This window comes from Lissotriton helveticus, chromosome 6, assembly GCF_964261635.1.
Source record: "Lissotriton helveticus chromosome 6, aLisHel1.1, whole genome shotgun sequence".
Taxonomy (NCBI): Eukaryota; Metazoa; Chordata; class Amphibia; order Caudata; family Salamandridae; genus Lissotriton; species Lissotriton helveticus.
Window position 1 is genome coordinate 512,819,883 of NC_136067.1, and position 25,343 is coordinate 512,845,225.

A 25,343-nucleotide genomic window follows, 5' to 3' on the forward strand; every position below is an offset into this window, starting at 1 on the left:
CTGCCGCCCTTGCCTTCAAGCCGGAGTGTTCCTTGATTTCGAGGTGCCTGTGACTGACCTCAGTCAGTGAGGAGTCGCGGTCTTGATTTGAGGCTGTCGGTTGGGGTTATATTTCCTGCGTCTTCCCGCTAAGAAGCGTGCGGACCTTGCTCCGTTTGTACACTCCGTGCAGGCAGGATGGCCCTTTTCATCTGCTTGACTGACCTTCTGGATAGACTGACTGCCTGCCAGCAATGTACAGAAACAATCTGAGGTGACACGCTCCCTCTGTGTGTAGAGGCACTCAAAGAACAACACTCCGTGCCAGTGACACAGGCAGGTGCACACAGAAGCTATCCAACTGAGTAACAGAGTCGTCATTCAGTCAGAGAGGAGACAAGAAGATGGACACACTGACACCAACAATCCGAGTCAGAGGCAGGCAGCAGCAGTCATGGGACACACTGACCATACATCAACAATGTGACTCAGTAACGCAGGCAGGTTGATAGTGTCATAGAAGAGGCAGGAAGATAGAAAGGTAGACACACAACAACAGTCAGAGGCAGTCAGCAGCAGTCATGGGCCACGCTGACCACACACCAACAATCTGACTCAGTGACAGGCAGACACAGACAGGGTCACACATTCAGAGAGGAGACAGGAAGATTTACAGCCTGACACCAACAATCCGAGTCAGAGGCACAGACACATTGACCACACAACAATGTGACTCTGAAGCAGGCAGGGTCATAGTGCCATAGAAGAGGCAGGAAAACAGAAAGGCAGACCCACAACAACAATCTGACTCAGCAACACAGGTTGGGGCAGACAAAAGCACACAGAGAAGAGACCAGAAGATTGAAAGAAAGATACACAACAACAGTCAGAGCAGGCAGCATCAGACAGTCATGGATACACTGACCACATGAGAAAACTGTGACTCTGTGACACAGGCAGGCAGACACTGTCACAGTGTCATAGAAGGGGGGGCAGAAAGGCAGACACAAAACAACAATCTGCTTCGATGCCAGAGAGGCACGCACAGTAATAAAACAGACAGAAAGCTTGTACATCAGACACACTACAACAGTCAGAGGCAGGAAACATCAGGCAGTCATGGGACGCACAGGCTGACAAAACAACAATCTGACTCAGTGACAGGCAGAGACAGACAGGGTCACACAGTCAGAAAAAAGACAGGAAGACGGAAAGGCAGACACAAAACAACAGTCAAAGGCAGGCAGCATCAGAAAGTCATGGACGCACTGACCACACAAGAACAATGTGACTAAGTAACACAGATGGGCAGGGTCACAATGTCATAGAAGAGGCAGGAAGATAGAAAGGCATACAAACAATATTATTCTGACTCAGCGGCAGAGGCAGACAGGGGCACACAGACAGTGAAGACAGGAAGATAGAAAGAAATACACACAGCAACAATCCGGACAGTCTGCCACTGACCCACTGCAGCACAAACCCTTGGGCTGCGAGTGAACAGTACTGCAGTACATGTCTGTGAAAGTGGACAGTCTGCACTGACCCACTGCGGCACAATCCCTTGGCATCCAGTGAACAGTACCACAGGATAGGTCTGTGAAAGAGGACAGTCTGCCACTGACCCACAGTGGCACAAACCCTTAGGCTGTTGGTATTATACATGACAATGCGTTTTATTTGTGTTTCTTTTAAAAACATAAATAAAAGGCATTTCCGTTTACAATGCAAGAGTGTAAGCTATTATCATTGTAAATGACAATGCCATTTATTTATTTGTTTTCAAAACCAACACATAGATGAAAGGTTTGTCATTTAAAATGCCAATAGCTCAAACGTTTGCAAATGCGAGACCTATTGCATTGCAAATGCTTGTTGTATTATGTGCAGGGACAAAAACGGGAGACTTATAGATTTTTGGAGGAGAGGGAGCATCTTAAAGCGAGCTTCATAGCTTTAAGCTATTTTGACCTATTTGACGTGAGTACTTCTGCACGTGCTGACACCTTTGAGCATTAAGATACGGGAACTCTTCAGAACCACCATTCATGAGAGTAGGGTAGAGTAAGATATTTCATGCTTTCTTTCCTAATGAAAAGGGACTTGGACCCCGCATCCATCTTGGGTTGTGTAATAATCTTGGAGTTTATTGTTTAGTGTCTATTTTGCTGAATCAATTATATGCGCAGATTTGGCTCTGTATTAATTTTCCTGTACCTATATTCATTGATTTTGCGGTGTGTTTACATATAATTATTTTTGACCTTATAATAAAAATCTTAATTGGAATTTGGAGTCTGTGTTCCTTACAGCATGACTACTTTGTACGTATAAATTTAACGTGTTGTTTTTCCCCTCGACAAATTTTAGCGTGCAAAATAAAAGACCATCCTAGCTAGGGCTTTTTGGAGTGAACTGACAACTATTTATCCATCAATATATTTCTCTAGTAATGTGTAGGTTTAGGGCCTCCACGGGTCTTTCGTCTGGTAGATAAGATATGTGCCATTTAAAAGAACATGGCAACCTGTGTGAAATATCTGAATGTGTATTTAACATTGATAGGCAGGAAAAAAAAGTATTGTAATTATTCTTTCCATTATATGGTTTTGGTAGAATCTGTTGTCATTTATGAAACACATAGAGTATGAGTCAGTACTGTTTCATCTGTCTTGTTAAATGCAGTATTTTATGTAACATGACATGCAGTAAATATTCAGCTTTAGAGTAGGTGTGTGTGAAACATGCATAATCTTCAGTGGTGTAATTATAAAAAATTGTGGCAAAAGTACGCAAATGCTAATCTAGCATTTAGTACTACAGTTTGGCACAAAATGTGTCCATTCATCTGTTTTGGATGAATTTTGCATTAAAAAAGTAGCACAAAAGACATAAGTGCCAGGAAGAACAGCCACTCACTTTCTGGTAGTTTTAGGGGGTCCTGTTTTTCAGCAATAGGATTTTTAGCTGAATAGAATTACATGATATGGCATTATTTATTAGTGGGGTTAATCAAAGGTGGATAGGACACTTGTAACCACTACTACCAAGAGAAATATTTGGAAAACCCTCATAAACGTTGTGTATAACGTAAGCGGTATATGTTGTTGGCTGCCCCACACAAACGTTATGGCAGTAGTCATTGGGTTTAACAATTTGTAAATTGCCAGCCTCACCCGAGGCGTTCTCTGGTTTTGTGGCAGTCTCCAGAGAATTTAGAGTTACCCCACTGTGCAAAAAAGGGTTTTGTTAAAAAAGCTTCCAGACGACATAGATACTCTTTATTAGTATCGCTGGACCGCTAGGTTAAAAAAGGTTGGGTATGCTCGCAGGAAGTTAGGTATCCATAGCATATGATTAATAGTTTTGCAAGAACGTCGACATGTTTCTGCTCTGTTGGCCAGGGTGGTCTAAGAGCATTCGTCAGGACAAGTACAACATTTAACACAGATAGAAAAACATATCACTACTTGTGATGTTGGTGGGTAGATTTATAAACTTATTAGTCTTACCCTTCTGTTTGCGGTATATGAGGTCACCTAAAAATTATTAAAGAGAAAGGTGGGGTCACTCCTAGCATTTATCCAATATTCAGGAAATGGTTAATAAACAGAACTAGATACTGTTTTTGTAAAAGCTCAATTGAGATATAAGGAAACAGGTTAATGGGGACATTAACCTGTTTCCTTATATCTCAATTGAGCTTTTACAAAAACAGTATCTAGTTCTGTTTATTAACCATTTCCTGAATATTGGATAAATGCTAGGAGTGACCCCACCTTTCTCTTTAATAATTTTTAGGTGACCTCATATACCGCAAACAGAAGGGTAAGACTAATAAGTTTATAAATCTACCCACCAACATCACAAGTAGTGATATGTTTTTCTATCTGTGTTAAATGTTGTACTTGTCCTGACGAATGCTCTTAGACCACCCTGGCCAACAGAGCAGAAACATGTCGACGTTCTTGCAAAACTATTAAAAAACAAATGTAAGAGTTTTTCACTACCAGGACATGTACGGTAAAAGGTCTGAGCGCATGCACTTTAGCACTGTTCAGCACTGGTAAAGTGCACAAGGTACTAAGGCTAATAAAAACAAGACCAGCAAAAATGGAAGAGCGAAGCAAAAAGTTTGGGGGAAGACCACTCTAAGGATGAAAGGTCTAACACCCTGGCTGACATCTGCTGCTAGGAAGCAGCACTTTGTTTACTTGTACTATCAGCCGAAACCTACAATACAAGATAGCTGTCACGAATGAGCACACATTTGCGAAGATATTTGGTATTATTTTATTATTCTTATATGCTTTAAAAAACACAAGGTGACCAGAGGGACAATAGGACACTAATAAATAATAGAGGAGTTCATCAAGATGAGGGAAGAGGAATAGCTGTCCTATCTGTTCCCCAGAATTAGGCAGGATTAATCAAAGGTGGATAGGACACTTGTAACCACTACTACCAAGAGAAAAGCTCAATTGAGATATAAGGAAACAGGTTAATGGGGACATTAACCTGTTTCCTTATATCTCAATTGAGCTTTTACAAAAACAGTATCTAGTTCTGTTTATTAACCATTTCCTGAATATTGGATAAATGCTAGGAGTGACCCCACCTTTCTCTTTAATAATTTTTAGGTGACCTCATATACCGCAAACAGAAGGGTAAGACTAATAAGTTTATAAATCTACCCACCAACATCACAAGTAGTGATATGTTTTTCTATCTGTGTTAAATGTTGTACTTGTCCTGACGAATGCTCTTAGACCACCCTGGCCAACAGAGCAGAAACATGTCGACGTTCTTGCAAAACTATTAATCATATGCTATGGATACCTAACTTCCTGCGAGCATACCCAACCTTTTTTAACCTAGCGGTCCAGCGATACTAATAAAGAGTATCTATGTCGTCTGGAAGCTTTTTTAACAAAACCCTTTTTTGCACAGTGGGGTAACTCTAAATTCTCTGGAGACTGCCACAAAACCAGAGAACGCCTCGGGTGAGGCTGGCAATTTACAAATTGTTAAACCCAATGACTACTGCCATAACGTTTGTGTGGGGCGGCCAACAACATATACCGCTTACGTTATACACAACGTTTATGAGGGTTTTCCAAATATTTCTCTTGGTAGTAGTGGTTACAAGTGTCCTATCCACCTTTGATTAATCCTGCCTAATTCTGGGGAACAGATAGGACAGCTATTCCTCTTCCCTCATCTTGATGAACTCCTCTATTATTTATTAGTGTCCTATTGTCCCTCTGGTCACCTTGTGTTTTTTAAAGCATATAAGAATAATAAAATAATACCAAATATCTTCGCAAATGTGTGCTCATTCGTGACAGCTATCTTGTATTGTAGGTTTCGGCTGATAGTACAAGTAAACAAAGTGCTGCTTCCTAGCAGCAGATGTCAGCCAGGGTGTTAGACCTTTCATCCTTAGAGTGGTCTTCCCCCAAACTTTTTGCTTCGCTCTTCCATTTTTGCTGGTCTTGTTTTTATTAGCCTTAGTACCTTGTGCACTTTACCAGTGCTGAACAGTGCTAAAGTGCATGCGCTCAGACCTTTTACCGTACATGTCCTGGTAGTGAAAAACTCTTACATTTGTTTTTCATACTGCAAGGACTGCCTCTCCATAGGATTACATTAGGTTACCTTATTAGTTAATAAGTGATAACTTTCAATTGGGAGCACATAGGGAATGTCGAGTGTGGTGCCTAAAGTATTGCAATTAAAAAACCTCTTTAATGGTAAAGTTAGATTTTGAGTCACAATTCTTCAAATGCCACTTTTATTCAAATTCAAATGTATGTATTTATTTGATTTAGTTCTCTACTGAGAACAACAAATAGAATAATAAAACAATAGGATTACATTTAATAGTCAGCAAAATTGTGAACACTTCTCCTAATACAAATTTTAAAAAGTTTTAAAACATTTAAACAGATTATAGCATACAAATTCATTGGGAGGGAATTTAAAAGTGGAAATCAAACTCTATACATTTGTAGAGTTACACTTTGTTTGAACCCGGTTTTAAAAATTGCTTTCTGGTGGCAAGTACAGTAGGGTTAGGACAAACAAACAAAACATGCGTCAGATTTTGAACTCCTCCTTTACAGAGGTCGCATAAGCTAGTGGCATTATTGTTATTTGTCCATTTGCAGGTAAGAGATTTGAGAGGAAGAATCCCAAGCCGGAGTAACATCATAAAATGCCAGGGACCGTGTCTCGGAGTGTAGGAAAGATGTTGTTGTCTTTGTTTGAATTCGATTGACTCAGCATATAACTTATAACATTGTAGTTTTGTGCAGTGCTGAAAATCGAGATCATAGCTGATCCTTGGAGTCAAGTGTTTTAAAAAAAGTTTAAATGTGCCGGGGTCCAGGTTTTCAGTAGGTCAACTGTACATTCTGACAACTTCAATGCAAATATTACATTTCGATAAAAGACGTATTTAAGAGATCCTTCATCAAAGATTTCCAGTTTCGTAGAGCTCTTAAGGAGCCTTTTTCAGCATGTAAAATGTTGTACGCCTATCGGATGATACTAGTGATTTCTCTAGCGAATGTACTAGTTAGAGAAAACTCAAGGCGCAGGGCTTGCACGGGTACAGATTGAGACGTTTTGGTTATTTTTCGAAGGATCTTGCTTTCTTTGAGTTGTATTGGATGCCAATGATTTATAGGAATATGCTCAAGGGCGTATGAAAGAACTGGAGGGATCGTAATGCTAAAAACCTGTAAAAGGGTTGAAAAGTGCCTATACCCGGTAGAAGAGTATAATCTTTGCAGTGCCCCAGCATGAACATCAGCTTTGTGAGCGAGGTGCTGAAGATGGGAGTGATTTTTTAGGGTTTGAGTACAAATACGACCTAAATAAGTGTATTCGTTCACTATTTCTAACGATTGACCTCCCAAGGTCCAGTTATAGTTTATGTATCTCTTATTTCCTCGAAAAGGTACTATTTTTGTTTTTGTTATGTTAGGAACCGAAAAATGTTGTTCTGAATATGACTCAAGTGTGTGCAAGTTCCTTTGGAGGCCAAACGGAGTGAGATCGCGAATAATCACGTCATCCGCATGCATCAGAGTATGAATTTTTTGTAGTGATATTTTCGGAGGAAAATTAGTTATCTGCAAAAAACAATCTGGGAGGTCACTAAGGTAAAGGGAAAATAATAATGAAGCTAAAAGGCATCCTTGTCTTAGGCCATTCGATGTTTTAATTGGGGATGTGAGGCCCTTCTCTTTCACCAATAATACTTGGCACCAAGTTTCGGAATGGAGCGACACAATTATATGTAATAAGTTATCTGGGATTCCCAATTTTAGCTTGCACCACAATGTTGGTCTGGCCACTCTGTCAAATGCTGTTGAAAAATCAACAAAGACAGAGTAGACTACCTGTGATTTCGAGACCACAAATTTATCAAGTATTGTTTGCAACATCGCAATGTTATCGGTTACGGAGTGATTTTTGCGAAACCCAGCTTAGTTAAATGGAATTAATCAAATTGAGAAGGGCCACTCCTTTAGATGTTCCAATACACTGGCTGCGAAGATCTTTCCTGTCGCATCGAGAAGGGCGATCTGACGGTAGTTGCCAGGGGACAGTCGGGAGCCCATCTTGTAAATAGGAATAATTATTCTTCCTTTCCATGATTTGGGAATTTCGCTGGTGGCGAATCTATGGGCAAAGAGGGGAGCCTAAAAACATACTCCACTTCTTAGGGTTCTTTTGAAGCACCTTTATTGGGATATGATCTGGGCCCATTGCTGCGGATGTTTTGGCAAATGCCAATTTTAGAAAGTTGCCATTTTCTTGTCCCACCCATTTGGTGTCTACAGGATGTATCCTGGGTCACATGACAAGGTGCAACTCTCAGTTGGTCTTTGTGTATTGCTCCCAGACTGTGAGACAAAGGGGGAATAGGTATTCACAGGATGGGCCATCTCTGACTTGATATGGGGTGGAGTTGTCACCTGTCACACTTGCACATCACAAAGGCTCTGCCTCAGCACACTCACAAAGGGTTTGACAATAGTCTTTTGTGCACCCAGACAAGCTGGGGTCAGGGTAGGTAGTGAGAAAATTCCAAAACCCTCTGGGGGAGGAATCCTCCAGAACCTTCGCCTACCTCAAAGTTGGCACCAATTATACATATTGGATACTCAGACCCAACTCTTCAGTACACCTGTGGACCTGTGGAAGACTCAGAAGGACTGCTGTGTTGGTTTGATACAAGAAGGACTGCTAATCTGCTGCCCTTCTTACTGCTGCAATGCTGCTTGAGTGAAAACTACTGGACCTGTATCTTGAACTCAGGACCGCCAGAGAGACTCCAATGGGTAGTTCCTGGCATCCTGATCAGAACTTCAGGGACAGAAAAACCTCCCACCACCTTCAACCCAGCACCTGGACTGTGTCTGTGGTGAGTCTTGCCCCCAGTTAGTGCCACCCCAGTCCTTGACCCTTGGATGTGGAACTGAATGTGCTCCCCCAACCTAGTTTAGTCCAAGCAGAACTAATGTCGTGTGGCGCATCTCCTCTCGCCACATAAGAACCACTGCTGATGGTTGCATCCTTAGCGCAGGACCTCACACAGCAGTCTTGCAGCTCCTCAGTACCAATGATCTGTGATGCATCCTCAAATCAGGACTTCATGTCGCATCTCATAGCTCCCCGGAACAGCTACTGCATGACGCATCCTTGACGCAGAATCTCACAACACCCCACGCAACCAGGATTTAAGGTACTTTGTGCCGTGAGCCTAACTCAGTCTCCGTATCTAGTTTGCACTCTATCACGTTCGGCCTGAACTTTGTCCTGGTCCAGCGTGAACAGTTAACTACAGTTGGTGTTTTGTGCTTTTAGGCACTATTTTCATTTAAATCTTGAAAATTGCTTATCTCCAGTTCTACTGATTGGATTTTTGTTGTAATGATCTCAAATAATGTATTAATTTCGACGTTATTTTTCTAAATTGGTGTGAGATTTTTTTGTGTGCTGTTTTACTTTATTACTATTTGAAGTGCTGCTTAAATACTTTACACATTTACTCTAAGTTAACCCTGACTGATTTGTGCCATGCTACCAATGGGTTAGGTGCAGGTTAATTTTGGGTGTGCTTGTGACTTCACCCTCACAGGATTGTGATTGCTGTCTCAGTAGGGTTTCACTCTCCTCAACTCGTAACCCAGTGGTTCCCTATATAGGGTGTGCCAGCCTCTCATTTATTATTTTTCTGGACTGAAACAATTATCTTATTACTGATAACCCGATGCTCGGCCTTAGCTTACTGGAGTGCACCGGCTGTCAGCTTGTGATATGTTTAATAACAAAAAACACATTAAGGAGTTGAATTGGATTTCGGCTAACAGGTTACTCTGTCACAGAATCCTGGCTATCTTATTGGAAGTGCCAAAGGTTATAATGCACTTGTAATAAAGTGGACTGGATACCTATCATATGTGTGACAGAGTAACCCATCCGCCAAACTCTATATCATCCCTCAAACTTGCTGTACAGTCACAGTCTACGTTTTTAAATTATGGAAACCGATTGTCTGTGTGTTTATCAAAATGCAGCATTCATTTAACAGTCTCCTAGTCAATTTATTTGATTAGCACCACCGAAAAAAGAGTCTCTCAACGTAAGTCTCAGACAGCAGGGTGACACACTTTTTATGTGTGGGATATATTGGTGATTGGAATGACCTAAGAATGCATCCATGAGGCTGCATCTATTGGATCTACTCATTTGAGAAACATCCTTTACAACGCAACTTTTACCACTCAGTGCCTTTACGACGCAACTTTTACAACGCAAACCATTACAACGCACTGCGCTGGGGGGCGCTCTAGGATAGGGAATACGTTTAATTTACTATCCAACACCTTCCCTAGATGCCACGGGGACTGGAAATGGAATAGTAAATTAAACTATTCACTATCCAGCACCCCAAAGCGCTATGCGTTGTAAAGGTTTGCGTTGTAAAAACCGCGTTGTAAAGGCATGCGTGGTAAAAGCATGCATTTTAATGTCATACATCCTTTCATTTTGAGCCCCTATGCACATATTACCACTCTGATGCTTTTAGAGGATCAAACTTCCTTGTCAATAAGAGTTTCAGCCAGAGTTGAATAGTAAAGGAGGTGCTACACATGTAAATTCTCATTTGTGAATCTGGCTAAATATGTCACTCCACACAGATGAAAGATTGGTACCTACTTAATTATTAATTATTTATGTCTGATGAAGTGGTTGGCTGGGTAGGGGACGAAGAGTTAATTGTTTTTCAAAGTATTTACTATTTTCAGCCATACTATTTAAAATTCTGTTTGTGGTCATCTCCAGGTTGGGCCCAAGGCCTGTGCGTGTGCGTTCCATTCTTAACTCTGTGTATATAAATCAATTTCAGTCATTCCAGTAAGTCGTCATTTCTTTCCAATCATTTTTAAGACACTAGTCTTTAATAGTTAAAAAAAAGAGCAATACTTGGTGTAAATCATGTCTTCTTCAAACAGTGGCAGATTGTGTTGGCTGTCTTCGAGCCACAGTATGTTTTATGTGCAGAAGGCTTCCGCATAGCTGGTGGAAAAGGGGGAGATCATTGCTGAAGGATGCTACTTGAGAAAGAGTGTTTTGTGGTTATGATCTAGTCCTTGCCACCCTCTTTAACAGATTTGTGGTGTTTAGTTTTGACAAATGTATGACTCTGCAATTGAGAGCGAATACGATTAGTTAAGATTAATTGGCCTTCAATAATATTTTTATGTTAGCTTAGACCATTCACTGGTCAAATTTCTTCATGAGGTTTCAAATCAACCTTAAAAGCACAAATATAGAATGCATTTCATTATTGAAAAAACAGTCATGGTTAATAAAACCACCTTGCACAAAATTGCTCCAAATCCATGCTTGGTCATAAAGAATTTTAAAATGAATCGCATGTTAAAATCAATAAAATTAATTTCAGATGTGAAACGTATCCTAGGTCCTTGGCATACCTTACTATACATAAAGTGTATACGTGCGTGAAATTATTAGAATATGACATCAACAATGATTAAAATACAGTACATACTTTCCTCGCACGAGGGCTGTACGCAGAACGGCCACGTGCCAATGTAAGCCAGTACCATGCCAGACAACGAATGTAACATGCACCTAACTATGTCAACCTTATGCCCACTGTAACCTTATGGCGCATAAGGCACCAGTACTGCCTTCACTTCACATGTTCTGTTAAAATCTCTTAATAAAATCTTTTGAAATAAAAAAAAAATCCCAAAGCAGTAATAAGGAATAGGCCACCAATCAACTCTCCTTCTAGTAACTAAGTACACACCATGCTAGCTTAGACTATTATTCTCTGTGTAGTCACTCTTTCAGAAGGTTCACAGGGCCGTGCAAGAGACGTGTGCTAACTATCCTTTCAGCTATTTTCAATATGATGAATTTCTCCAGAGCTCAGTAAAATACAGTGCTTTCTAAGATGGCTGCTTTTGATGAGTGTGTATTCACATCAGCTGCCTTTTACTGCATTGTATTTTATTTGTATAAATGCAATTTAACAATCACCTCCATGGATACGCTTGCAATTGCAGTGGCCATCTACAATAATATAAAATAATCAATAATCAATAGGTTTTGCAGCCGAAAACTACTGGCTTTGCTAGTGCCTGTCTTTCATTTGTAGTTTTTAGCTAGACAAACATCCTCGCGGACTTTACTATGACTGGCATTCGCTTGACAGTATCTTAAACTAATTCCCCAAATTCTACTGAACGATCAAAGTGCATAGATAGCCTGAGTGGAATAATAGCAATGTGGGCGGAACACTGTCAGCTTAGTTCTACTTACTTGCGGTACCCATTTTGATGAAACAAAGCTCGTTACTTCAATTGCGCATAAGCCAGTTTCCGAGAGTCGATTGATAAATTCAATTTTGATTTCAGTTGGGACTATGGCCTGCAATAAAAAGAGAACTATTAACACTAAACATCTTCCTTCTATATGGTCTTGAATCTCGTAATAGAATCCCCCCTCTGGCAATAATGGCTGCTGGAAAACATGGATTTCAGCTTGATGGACGTAAGGAAAAGAACTGGACACCCAGAGAAGGAAGTTGGCTATAGTGTTAAAATGAATACACACGGTTGAGTTCAACTTTTTTTTTAGGTCTCTCTTGTTAGGGGAGTGTCTGTTGACATATGGATACAAATTCTTTAAAATATATATATATAGTGGTCTTTGGTTTCACACCTAGGAGTATTACATTCTCAGCTCATGCTTTTGTGCGTTTGGTGTATAATTCTGCCTCCTAAAGAATGCTTTCATGGCAACACATGAGGAATTATTTTTCATCCCACAAGTTAGAATCATCATGCATTACATTTTTTTTATTTCAAATATAACATCAAGGACAAAAAGCAACGTTTTTATTTTATGTGTTTCACCGTAGCAGGTTCCTGTTAAAATTTATATCAGGGCTCGAAATGCAAGTCAGCCTTATTGGCTTTGACAATCCTTATACTTAAAGTAGGCCAGCAACATCACACTGATAAGCTCCAATCAATGCAAAATATGTCTGTGTTTGTTGATTACATTAAATTATTATCTTCTTTTGGGGTGAGAAGACATTTAGGCTAGGGAGAACGATACTATTCTCAGATTTTATTTGGAACCAAGTGAGATACAACGTTTTTGGGTAATTGACCAGGAGCTTTGCTATGAATTTTCAGTGATGGGAAAACCACCGGATTTCCCGTGGTGGAGAGCCAGACCCTTTTGCCAACGAAATAGTTTAATGAACAAATCTTTGCACTAATTATGAAGGGAAAACCAACACAAAACAGACATAGAGGGCTGAAATGTCGTTTGTGCTTCACGACAATGGATATTTTTTATAGTTTTGCCCAAAGCATGAAAAGGGTTGTTATTTTAATTTGGAACGGTTACGTGCAATGCCATCTTTATTCTAAAAGAGTGTAAGCCAAAGAGCTGTAATAATACAATCTAATAGAATGTGTTTATAATCGGATATAATAGCGCTACATTTCAAGCTGTAATGGTTAACTTGTTCCCGTTTCAAAAACTGATCACTGGATTCAGAAGACTCCTCATACAGAAGATACATGACCTTGGAGTGACCTTATCAACTCCTTACCCATATCACCACAATAGCACATCTGGCTGACAAAACCTCCTGCGACGCTTTTGCACTGCATGCATGCATTAATCTTTTTATTGGGTGAGATGATGGCCAAAACAAATAAAAAATGTGCATGACAAAGGCTGCCTACCAGAGTAAAGCAGACCACAATCATTACTGTTTCGTGGCTTTTATAATTACATTGGCGTTTTCTATAAACGTGTAAAGTTAAACATATTAAAACATGCCGTGCATAGCCATTTGTTTTGCTGATTGTAAAATATCTCTGTTGAACAAAAACTATCAATTACCTTTTCATTCTGCAATCCATCTCTTGGTCCAACTTCAACTATTTTTACATGTGTGGGAACCCCAGATGCTTGTGGTTCCTGTAAAATAAAATACACTTTAAAAAAAAAGTAACCTATCCTGTCCACTTAAATTCCCCATTTTGTTGTTGATAGGTTATTCTTACAGTTACTTATCCATACGATGTGATTTTACCAGTAATTTGTCATTCATTATGTAATACCTGGAGTCATCTGCATTCACACGGACATGATTCACTTGCAAGGCAATAAGGTGAAGCTGAACTCTGCAGGATAATGCTTTCACAGAAGGACTAATGCAAAAAGACTGATTTACATATGGCTGGATCTAAACTGGGGGGGCATGATGAGCAAAAGAACAATGGATTTAACCCAGATCTCTTGACTGGGGTGAATGTATGATTTATTCAGCATTCCGTCCATAATTTGTTTATGTAGCACTTTTCACCTTAAGTGGGATGGGTATGCCCAGACGTGGGTCCCTTGCTCACTGTACCACTGGATTCAAGCTAACCTGGCTGATGAAGTGTAATACCCAGGAACTGGTCCCAGGATGCTTGTTTCCAGTCCAGGGAGGACCTGGCTTGGCAGTTCGGTGTGGACTGTTCCCATGAGGCACAGGGTCAAGACTGACTTGCATATGGCTGGGTCTAAACTGGGGTGGCATGGTGAGCAAAAGAACGATGGATTTAACCCAGATCTCTTAACTGGGGCGAATGTATGGTTTATTCAGCATTCCGTCCATCATTTGTATGCTACCACTTTTCACAGAAGGACTAGGCAGACTGAGAACTCTGTTGGTATTCACCACAGTGGATCTTTTCCCTTGGTGGGGCGGCTACCTGGCTACCTCACTTTCTGACCAGTCATTACACCATCAGAGTTGTGCTTCACCACACAATGAATGCTTGAACCAGTTCTGAGACCCTCATACTGCATTGTAGGGATTCCTTTAGATATATTTGTACCATTAGCACTTGAAGATCCTCCATGCCCTCTTTCCTCTTTAGGTTTAAGCCTGGAGTATCCTGGTGTGAGGGTTGGATCCACTTTAATAATGTTCTTGGGATACCTTATGGGATTCTAATGGATAATGTTCATTTCCAGCTTGCTGCCTGCTCACTTTACATGTCCCCATGCTTTATCCTTGGCTTCGTAAATTATTTCTGGCTACGCTGCCAATAACAATCTGGGATTGTTGTCCAACCCATGTTTTTTCTCTTGGACCTTTTCATTCTCCAATCCTGAAGATGAACCTGTAATTTGACTATGTAAAAATGCCACTGACTTCCACTTCATGAGTCAATGTTGTTATACTCTTAATACTTATATTCTGAAAAAGTTGGATACAAAAATCTAGGATTGTGTTCTCTTTGGTCATGAAATAAAGGTGAGGGCCCCCCCAAACTTGGTATCAGACTGGACTGCTAATTTGATTCAATTACATGATAAGGTTGGTACATGCATGCACACATGGGTAGAGCTCTGCTTTTGAGATACACAAGCATCAATCATAGAATTCAAGCACCTAATTTCAATAAAGCAGCTTTTGCTTAATTAGTATAACACAACCAAACATTAATTGAAAGGCATACATTTTGCAGACGCATTGATCATTGCTGTGAGACACTTAAATGTTTTTTATTCCCTAGGTGTTATTCACATCATATGCTTCAAAGGACATATTAGAGACATGACAGCCAACATTTGTTTTGCCCCTTAAATGGCGAGCAAGCCGGGGCTTCTTCAAGGCTAAGGCATCAGTCACCAGTCAACAAACATGATGAAAAAATATTTTAGTTTGGAAGGTATTGTAGGTTGGTATATTTTCAGATATGAATATCATATTTGCACAGATAAGGCAGGATGTTAGTCTCAAAGTGGGTCGTCAAAGTCCCAAATGTGATTTTGACAGTGGATGGAGCCCTGATGGATCGACCTCAAAGTCTATGAAATGCAGTCAACAGAAAGGTTATCCGAACGTGTCTGGTAATCTCCCTGACCACTCCAGTTTGAATAGGTGAGCTTTCAGGTGCACAGTCTAAATATCGATTCCCAAATATCAACCCACAGTAATATCGAGTTGGAAATATCAAAGGTAAAGAATATCGAGGTCAAGAATATCGTTGGACAGAATATTGACCCTAAGGTAAGTAATGTTGAATTTTATTATATCGATGTAAGTAATATCGAAGTTAGTTATATCGATATCAAATATATCGATGTTACTAATCTTGATGTTACTAATATTGATATTTGTATTATTGGTATGTATTTTGTTATGTATTTAATATGTATGTGTTATATTTTTTTTGTTAAGTATTCTACTGGTTTTAAAGTATATGTATACTATTTTTATATGTTAATAATGTTATTTTTGAGTCAATTTTGTGTTTTAGTACCGGAGCAGGTTGTGGGTTTATAGGGGAATAGGGTGGTAAGTAATTTATTTATACTAAATTAATTATTAATTTTTAGGAATTATACATTTATTTTAATTAATTTTTGGCGTTAAGTTCTGCAGCGAGTTGTGGGTTTATAGGGGAATTGGGTGGGACGAAATTTAATTGTAATTAAGTAATGAATTATTTTTATTTATTGGTATTGATAAAAAATGATTTTAATTAATCATTAATTGGTAATTACGTTTTTTAATTTGTAATAAAAAATGAATTGGTAATTAATGTTTTTAATTGGTAATTACTTTTTATTAATTGGAAATTATGTTTTAACAATTGGTATTTCATGTTTAATAAAATGTATTTTTTGGTATAAAAAATCATGTTATTGTTTAATATTTTCAAATTGTTAGTCTATTTTGAATAATTAATATGTTTTTGTTATGAAAAATATGTTATTGTTCAATATGTATTATTTGGTAATTAATATTTATTATTTATTATTTATTGGTATTTATTGTTAATTTATTGTTAATTAATTATTCGATTGTAATCATGTTTTTAAAAATTATTAATGGGTATTTGTAAATGATGTACAGTTATGTAAAAGTTAAATTATTGATTATTTTATATACAAAAAATATTTATAAGTATGTTATAATTAACTTTTACGCTATCCAACACTTTTTCTACTGTTGCACTCTCTGGAGTTGGAATAGTAATTTTTACCCCTACGCTATCCAACACTTTCCCTACTGTTGCACTCTCTGGAGTTGGAATAGTAGTTTTTACCCCTACGCTATCCATTGCTTTTCCTACTGTTGTACTCTCTGGAGTTGGAATAGTAATTTTTACCCCTACGCTATCCAATGTTTTCCCTAATGTTGCACTCTCTGGAGCGGGAATAGTAATTTTTACCCCTATACTATCCAATGCTTTCCCTACTGTTGCACTCTCTGGAGTGGGAATAGTACATTTTACCCCTACGCTATCTAACGCTTTCCCTACAGTTGCACTTTCTGGCGTTGGAATAGTAGTTTTTACCCTTACGATATCCAACGCTTTCCCTACAGTTGCACTTTCTGGCGTTGGAATAGTAGTTTTTACCCTTACGATATCCAATGCTTTCCCTACTGTTGCACTCTCTGAAGTTGGAATAGTAATTTTTACCCCTATGCTATCCAATGTTTTCCCTACTGTTGCACTCTGTGGAGTGGGAATAGTAATTTTTACCCCTACGCTATCCAATGCTTTCCCTACTGTTGCACTCTTTGGAGTGCGAATAGTAAGTTTTACCTCTATGCTATCCAAAGCTTTCCCTACAGTTGCACTTTCTGGAGTGGGAATAGTAATTTTTACCCCTACGCTATCCAACGCTTTTCCTACTGTTGCACTCTCTGGAGTTGGAATAGTAATTTTTACCCCAACGCTATCCAACGCTTTCCCTACTGTTGCACTTTCTGGAGAGGGAATAGTAATTTTACCTCTACACTATCCAAAGCTTTTCCTACTGTTGCACTCTCTGGAGTTGGAATAGTAATTTGTACCCCTACGCTATCCAACGCTTTCCCTACTGTTGCACTCTTTGGAGTTGGAATAGTAATTTTTACCCCCACGCTATCCAACGATTTCCCTACTGTTGCACTCTCTGGAGTGGGAATAGTAATTTGTACCCCTACGCTATCCAACGTTTGCCCTACTGTTGCACTCTCTGGAGTGGGAATAGTAATTTTTACCCTTACGCTATCCAAAGCTTTCCCTACTGTTGCACTGTCTGGAATGGAAATAGTAATTTTTACCCCTACGCTATCCAACGCTTTCCCTAGTGTTGCACTATCTGGAGTTGGAATAGTAATTTTTACCCCTACGCTATCCAACGCTTTCCCTACTGTTGCACGCTCTGGAGTGGGAATAGTAATTTTTACCCCTACGCTATCCAATGTTTTCCCTACTGTTGCCCTCTCTTGAGTTGGAATAGTAATTTTTACCCCTACGCTATCCAACACTTTCCCTACTATTGCACTCTCTGGAGTGGGAATAGTAAATTTAACCCTACGCTATCCAACACTTTCCCTACTGTTGCACTTTCTGGAGTGGGAATATTACATTTTTACCCCTACGCTATCCAACGCTTTCCCTACTGTTTCACTTTCTGGAGTAGGAATAGTAATTGTTATACCTACGCTATCCAACGCTTTCCCTACTGTTGCACTCTTTGGAGTTGAAATTGTAATTTTTACCTCTACCCTATCCAACGCTTTCCCTACTGTTTCACTCTCTGGAGTTGGAATAGTAATTTTTACCCCTACGCTATCCAACGCTTTCCCTACTGTTGCATTTTCTGGAGTGAGAATAGTAATTTTAAGCCCTACGCTATCCACCATTTTCATTACTGTAGTTTTTTTTGGACTTTGAATAGTAGTTTTATTTCTTTAGCTATTTAATATTTTTTGTCTTATTTTAGATAATGTAGTATATAATTAATTTAAAAATATTGAAAGCGTATTTATTTTATTAATTTATTAAACATAAGTATTTACTTTTTATTTATGGTATTGTTTTATGTGTGTAGATGTGTTTGTAATTTATAATATTTTTTAAATAATGTATAAGTTAATAAAATAATTATTAAAACGTGTTATTAAGTAAGTATATATTATATATTTTATGTATATGTTTAATTATTACATATGTATTATTTATTCATTTTAAACATTAGTCAATATTTTTAACTATGTTTATTTTATTTATTAGTATTATTTACTTTATTTACAGTTTTTTTTTTTCGGAAAAAAACGATATTTGTAATTACGATATTTTAAACACAACAATTTTTTTCTCGATATTTTTGTACTTACAATGTTGTAGATAGGATGTCGATATTCTTGCCTTCGATATTACAGCGTCGAGATTTCTGTAGGGCGATATTTTATAGGTCGATATTCTGTCAGTGATTCGAGCTTTCAGGTGTTTTTTAAATATAAGTATATATTGTTGTGGTACACCCTATTCAGGGGCCGCAGTGCAGACAGGGGTTACTGTTCGCCAACCATGGTGGTTGAGGTTGTTAACCATCGGTGTACTGGATTCGTTCAAATATGCATATTATGCCAAATGCTCACTTTCTGTTATTCAGTAGTGAGGAAAGGCAGTCAATGGCTTGTCAGGGAGGGGGCAAATACTCAAACCTCAATGATAAAGCAACAGTGCCAATAATTCCCTGTGGAGCTCAGTGCTTACCCCTTTAGAAAAGAAAATACTTGTAATATCACAGCAGTATTACACAATTAGATAGGTATCGAATTCAAGGTTAAATACTTTCACTCTCGGGCCGATTCAGAAATACTGCACCAGCCAGATGCCCTTATCCCCACCCTTCAGTTTCCCAGCAGGCTTCCGATGGTCCCCTTGTTCTAGTCATTTTTAGGCAAAATTTGTCCAAAAGTAGACATTGTTGCATGCTTCACTAAGCAGTTACCCCTTGGCAACTGATGAATCAGTTTGAATAATACGTTAGCCCAAACAAGTCTTGCTAATATGGATAGATTCGTATTGTGGTTTGTCTTTTCTTGCATTCACAGTCTCTCAGATACTCATTCTCTGGAGGCCATGTCCCGCTGTTACCTGCTTGATAAAATACTCAGCCCGGTGTCTGCTGGCTGGTGTGCATGTCAGCATTTTCATTGATGTCCTTTTATCCACAGTGGTGGTTCCAATTCTTTTTCTCTCTCTCATGATCTACTTAAAGCATTGGTTTGCCTGGCAGGACTGGCAAGCGCTGCCGTTCAGGAAATGTGGCCTCAGCCTGGGCTTCTTTGTCAGATGAGGCCTCCAGTCTGGAAATTTCTCGCAGGTGCAACCTCCAGGTAGGCAAGGTCCCAGGCTCCAGGCAGGCCCATAGATTCTGGGAGACATGCTGTCTTGCATATACACAATCCCTGGTGTCACATCCGTTTTAAGACTATTAACTAGAGCATTCCCTTCCTTGCCATGTAGAAATTAGAACTGGAACAAAGTGGAGTGGTTTGGGTCCCACTTTTATACTTTTTGTACTAGACTGGAAATGTGCATCTACTTTCAATGGTCTTTGAAAACGGTTTGAGGTGGTTACCTTTCATATATCTTTTTCTGGTTGCAGTCAGACACAGCCTTCATGCAAGGGGATGTCTTTCACAGTCAGTAGTGATGTTGGAGGTTCCAAGCAGGGATATCCAAAACATAACACGATGAGGAGTAAAGACTTCTGGCTCTCATCAATGTTCCTGAAATAGCAATCAAGGACATGCAAAACTGAGGATCCTGCCTAGGACATCCCCACCTTTAACACCATAATCTGTTGACTCATTTCCTCTACCCAACCGTCTATGACATGGCAATGCTCAGGAAAATCTCATCAACAATCCTTTCCTAAAAGTTCTAGAGAGACATTCTAAGTAAAACCCTATATTCTTCCTCTCTCACTTAACGTGTGTCTCCACCCTCTTGATGCAAGCGTCTATGGAAAATGCATCCATCCTGTTTCTTTTGTAATGCTAAATCAAATGGCATTTGAATTGGAGTCCACTGGTAAAAGTAAACATATTCATATTGCTCCCTTTCTAATTGTCAAGCATGTGCCACACTTACACATTGAACACACACAATCAACCTGTACACTGGCAGTCAGTGCAACTGATGGAGAACATTTAATCAAGTGGGGCAAGTAGATAACTCACCTTTCTGACACAGAAAAAGCATCTGGTCACGATTATCAATTGACACTGTCTTGTTATCACCGCATGGACAGTAGTCCTATGTTATTAAAAAAAGGCCATGCACGGTGCATCACTCTAGGACACAGAACCATTCACTAGGAACCCCCCTAGTCCTCATCACACACACTAGATTAGCATGATAGGTAGGCCTGTAAAAATAAAAGATTCATGTGAGCTTCTAAGGACAGGGATACATACCTGTGTACCATTCAGTGGATATTCCTGTTCCAGTGGTGGCACCATTTATTTGTACTGAAATGCTATTTAACATCATATTGCATATTTGAAACAGGCACACTGTTTTGTTAAAGTTCAGGATTTAGAGCTGTGTTCCAGCAGGCAAAATCAATGTATGTACCTTGTGTAATAGAGCCACGTGCATTTCATGTAAAACATCCATAGGTTGTTTGACCTTCCTCATTAAGAACGATTCAGTTGTTCCAAAGGGGGGAAATTCATTTGTAAAAAAAACAAGTAAAATTGGCCCACAATTATCTTCATTGTACATTGCAAAACATGTCAGCAAAAAAACTAATCCCTTCGAAAAGTAAACAAAAATTGAAATAATTATTTTAAAACAATTTTATTAAGTTGAACAATTTCCTAGAAATCAAGGCATTCTTTTAAATATAAATCAATTATTTAAAATATATATATACATTTTCGAAAAACTTGGAAAAAATAATTTATTGGAAAGATGTATCATTATAACAAAACAAAAGTGTGAAAATCTGTTATTTTACCAAGTTCAGCTGTGGGGTTAAGCTGCACGGTTGGAGTCCTGTTTGCCTGGTCACACTACTGGATGGCACAGTAGTGCCGTAGTCCTCAGGTTACATTCAACTTTCCATGCCATTGGTTCACTTTGGACACAGAGGGTCCATTAGGATGACGGGCGGACTTAGTCCGCCCGCCATCCCATCGCGTGAAGGGACCGCCCGCCATAAGGGCGGGGGTCCCGTGGGGAGTATTAGGATGTGCCCGCCACAGTGGCGGGCGCATCCCATATTCTTAGCATTGTGGCGGGTGGTGCTGAAAGCACCGCCCGCCACAATGCTAAGAATACATCTCGTGCATTTCAAAGCACAACGTGACAGGCACCGCTCGGTGCCTGTCACGTTGTTCCTTGAAATGCAGGGGGGTACCATAGGTACCCCCCACCCACCCGGAGTCCCTGGGGGCCCGCAACGGGCCCCCGCAGGGAGACGCCGCATGCCTTTCAGTGGCGGCATTGCCGCCACGGAAAGGCATTGTTGAATGCCCATTGTAATATGGCTGGCGGTGTTTGATAGACACCGCCACCATATACAACCCTTTTCGGAAAAGCGGCGGACGGTCTTTCCGTCCGCCGCGGACCCCGCAGCCATGTTAATATGGCGGGGGTCTTTGCAGCAAGGATGGCGGGCGGATCGCCCCCGCCAGGCCGGCGGTGGCTACGGCCAGCCTGGCGGGGGCGATCCGCCTGCCATCCTAATGGGCCCTTAAGACTTATAGGAAGGTTAAGTATGCCAATTGGGTGTTAGCCAACTAGACATATTTTAGAAGTCCGAGTACATGCACTTAGACCTAGTTAGCAGTATCCCAGTGCACAGAGTCAAAGACCAGAAGATTCAAACCACATAAAATGGTGGTGAGCACGCAAAAAGAGGCACTTTCCCACAGTGGGCACTAATAGAGTTACATAACAATGCGCTTTTATTTACATTGTTTTCCTCGATTTTGTGGATGTGATAACCTACATTCTATCAGCTGTGGGGCTCTGATCAATTGATTATTAGTAGTTGTTTGATAAATCTGTAACCTCATTCTGCTGTGCTAAAATATCTTCCTTTTACTAGTACTTCAGATCTTCGCCCCCTCACTCACCACCTCTGCTGTGTTAGGTGTACACCTCTCACACTCCACTCACACTAGCAAACAGTGCATCTTCAGCTCTGACAGGCATACTACACACCATGCACCTAAATGAAATGAAATGAAATGAAAAACAATTTTAACCGCGCAACTAAGCCCGGGGGGCGTCAAGGCGCCTAACCAAACAATACCAGCTACCATAGTATGCTCCTGATTACGGGTAAGCTCTGACAAAACACCAGGTCTTGAGCGCTTTTTTAAAAGAGATCAAAGAAGGTTGCATCTTAATCTCATAAGGCAGCAGATTCCATAGTTTGGGAGCAACAATGGAAAATGCTCTATTTCCCCAACGTACCCTTTTGGCACGTGGGACCACCAGTAGATTCATCTCCGAAGATCTCAGAGATCTACAAGGTTGGTAGCGGGTCAGCAAGGCACCCAGGGGATCCGAAAGACCCTCAGCCAAGGCTCGGTAGGCAAGGCAGAGGATCTTAAACGAGATCCTAAGATGAATAGGGAGCCAATGAAGGCTCTTTCTGGCCATCGTTGCAGGAGAAGTTTTGGGAAGTGCTAAAACAAAACGAGCAGCCGCGTTTTGCACAACCTGTAGTCGCTGGATGAGCCCCTTGTTGGAATCTGCATAAAGCGCATTGCAGTAGTCCAACCTTGAACTCACCAATGCGACTGCCACCTGCTTACGCGCTGAGGGGGAGAGATAATGAACAACCCTCCTAAGAATCTTTAGCACCCCCCAGCAGGTGGCAACTGTACGGTTGACCTGCAAAGTCATGGACAGGGAGGTGTCAAAGATTACTCCCAGATTTCTTGCCGACTGGGAGGGAGATGGACAGGTTCCCAGTGAGTCCGGCCACCACTCATCTGACCAAATATCCTGGTCCTTACCAAAGACCAGGATCTCAGTTTTGTCGCCATTCAACTTCAGGGAATTCTGAAGCATCCAGTCAGAGACTGTCTGCATACAGATCCTGAAGTTGGTGGCGGATGTTAGGACTGAGTGGGTCAGTGACACCATAATTTGAGTGTCATCGGCGTATGACACCAATTCCATCCCCTGAGATTTTACTAGCCTTGCAAGAGGGGCGACATAAATGTTAAATAGGGTCGGGCTAAGAGCCGACCCTTGTGGCACCCCACATTGCAAGGACATAGCAGGGGAAAGGAATTCACCAAGCTTGACTCTTTGCTCCCTCCGTTGTAGAAAGGAGCATAGGAGGTTAAGAGCCATGCCGGAAATCCCTGCCTCCCTCATCCGAGATGTAAGAGTAGAGGGAGACAGGGTGTCAAATGCCGCTGTGAGGTCCAGTAGCACCAACACAGTAGTTTGGCCTGCGTCCATCCTCATACGTATATTATTTGCACCATGGTCAGAGCTGTCTCAGTACTGTGTGCCTTTCGGAACCCATGCTGGGAGCTATCAAGGTACCCAGATGAGTCCAGAAAGGTAGTAAGATGGCAGTTGAGGTGTGACTCAAGAATCTTCGCAGGAGCGGGTAACAGTGAAATAGGTCTAAAATGTTTCAACTGTTCCGGATCCAGCGTAGGCTTCTTGAGTAGGGGCTTCACTATTGCCCTCTTCCATATTGAGGGGAAGGTACCCTGGATTATGGCACCATTCATGACTTCCAGGAGTGGCGGAAGCAAGGTCGCTCTGCATTCCTTCATTATCCTCAGAGGGCAAGGATCAAGAGGGGATGAGGATTTAATTCTATCGAGCAAGAGCTCAAGTCCTTCTTGCGTGAGAAGCGGAAAGTCCGTTAAGCTTTCAGGATGGTCTCTAGTCCACGCTTCTGAGGTAGTCAAGGTTTGGAGAGAAGAGTCGGCTAGCGACTTTCTCTGGGTTTCTAATGCAAGATATATATCATCAATTTTCTTTTGGAAGAACTCTGATATCTTGTTACAGAGCTCCTGCGAGCCCACCACTGGATCAGGAACCTGTAGGGAACAGAGGGAGTCGACAATTTTAAAAAGCTCCCATGGGGAGGTAAGGGAGGTAGTGAGATTCGAGAAGTACTGCTGCTTTTCCCTAATAACACTAGATTTATAGTCGGCAAGCAGACCCTTATGTACTCCCCTTTCAGTAGGATCCCACGCCTTCCTCCATTTTCGTTCCTGTCTTCTACAGCCTTGTCGAAGAAGTCTTAGTGAGTCCGTATACCACGGAGCGGCGGGCTTACGGCGAGCCGAATATCTAAGGGACGGGGGAGCTAGCTCATCAGCCGCCCTGGTGATAGAGTCGGAGAGCCGTATTGCTGCTTCCTCAGCGTCTCCTAAAGAGGAATAGATAAACATCTTTATGTAAGGCTCAAGTGTATCATTATTAATGTTCTTATAACTTCTTTTCGGGCCTCTGGTAGTGAGGAATGAGTCAGAAATTACTTCCCGGGGGAGGGCCATCATAAGAGGTATAGCCGAATGGTCAGACCAGACCAGAGGCACCGGAGTATCGACAGACAGTCTGTCGTCATTAGAGAAGACTCCGTCTAGAATGTGGCCCCCCAGATGGGTAGGCTTATTGACCAGCTGGATGCATTCACAAGCTGCTAGTGTGTCCACCAACCTAATGGTATCTGGGTCTCTTATGTTGTCCAAATGAAAGTTAAAATCCCCAAGAATGGACAGATGGGAGTTGCCAAAATATGGTTCCAGGATTGTGAGAAGATCTTCAGTAAACGTAACTCTGGAGCCAGGGGGTCTATACATAAGGATTCCTGAAAAGGAGGCCGAGGGAGCACACAGGATAGAGAAGTGCAGAGCCTCAAAAGAATCCGAGGCTTCCGACAGAGATTTAATCGTGCAGGGCAGGGCGGCTTTGCAAACAATAGCAAGTCCACCCCCTCTGCGTTTA

General features: G+C 40.7%; 1 protein-coding gene across 3 annotated transcripts in view; it reads right to left on the reverse strand.

The window, feature by feature from the left end:
* The window catches only part of HMGCLL1 (3-hydroxy-3-methylglutaryl-CoA lyase like 1), a 1,049,558-nt gene that overhangs the window by 935,282 nt on the left and 88,933 nt on the right, over window positions 1–25,343 (reverse strand). For all 3 annotated transcript variants that reach the window (XM_078646802.1, XM_078646801.1, XM_078646800.1), the window contains exons 2-3: window positions 13,453–13,530; window positions 11,851–11,958 (exon numbers count right to left, since the gene is read on the reverse strand). In XM_078646802.1, the coding sequence (XP_078502928.1) occupies window positions 11,851–11,958; window positions 13,453–13,530 (186 nt within the window). The remainder of the gene's footprint in view (window positions 1–11,850; window positions 11,959–13,452; window positions 13,531–25,343) is intronic.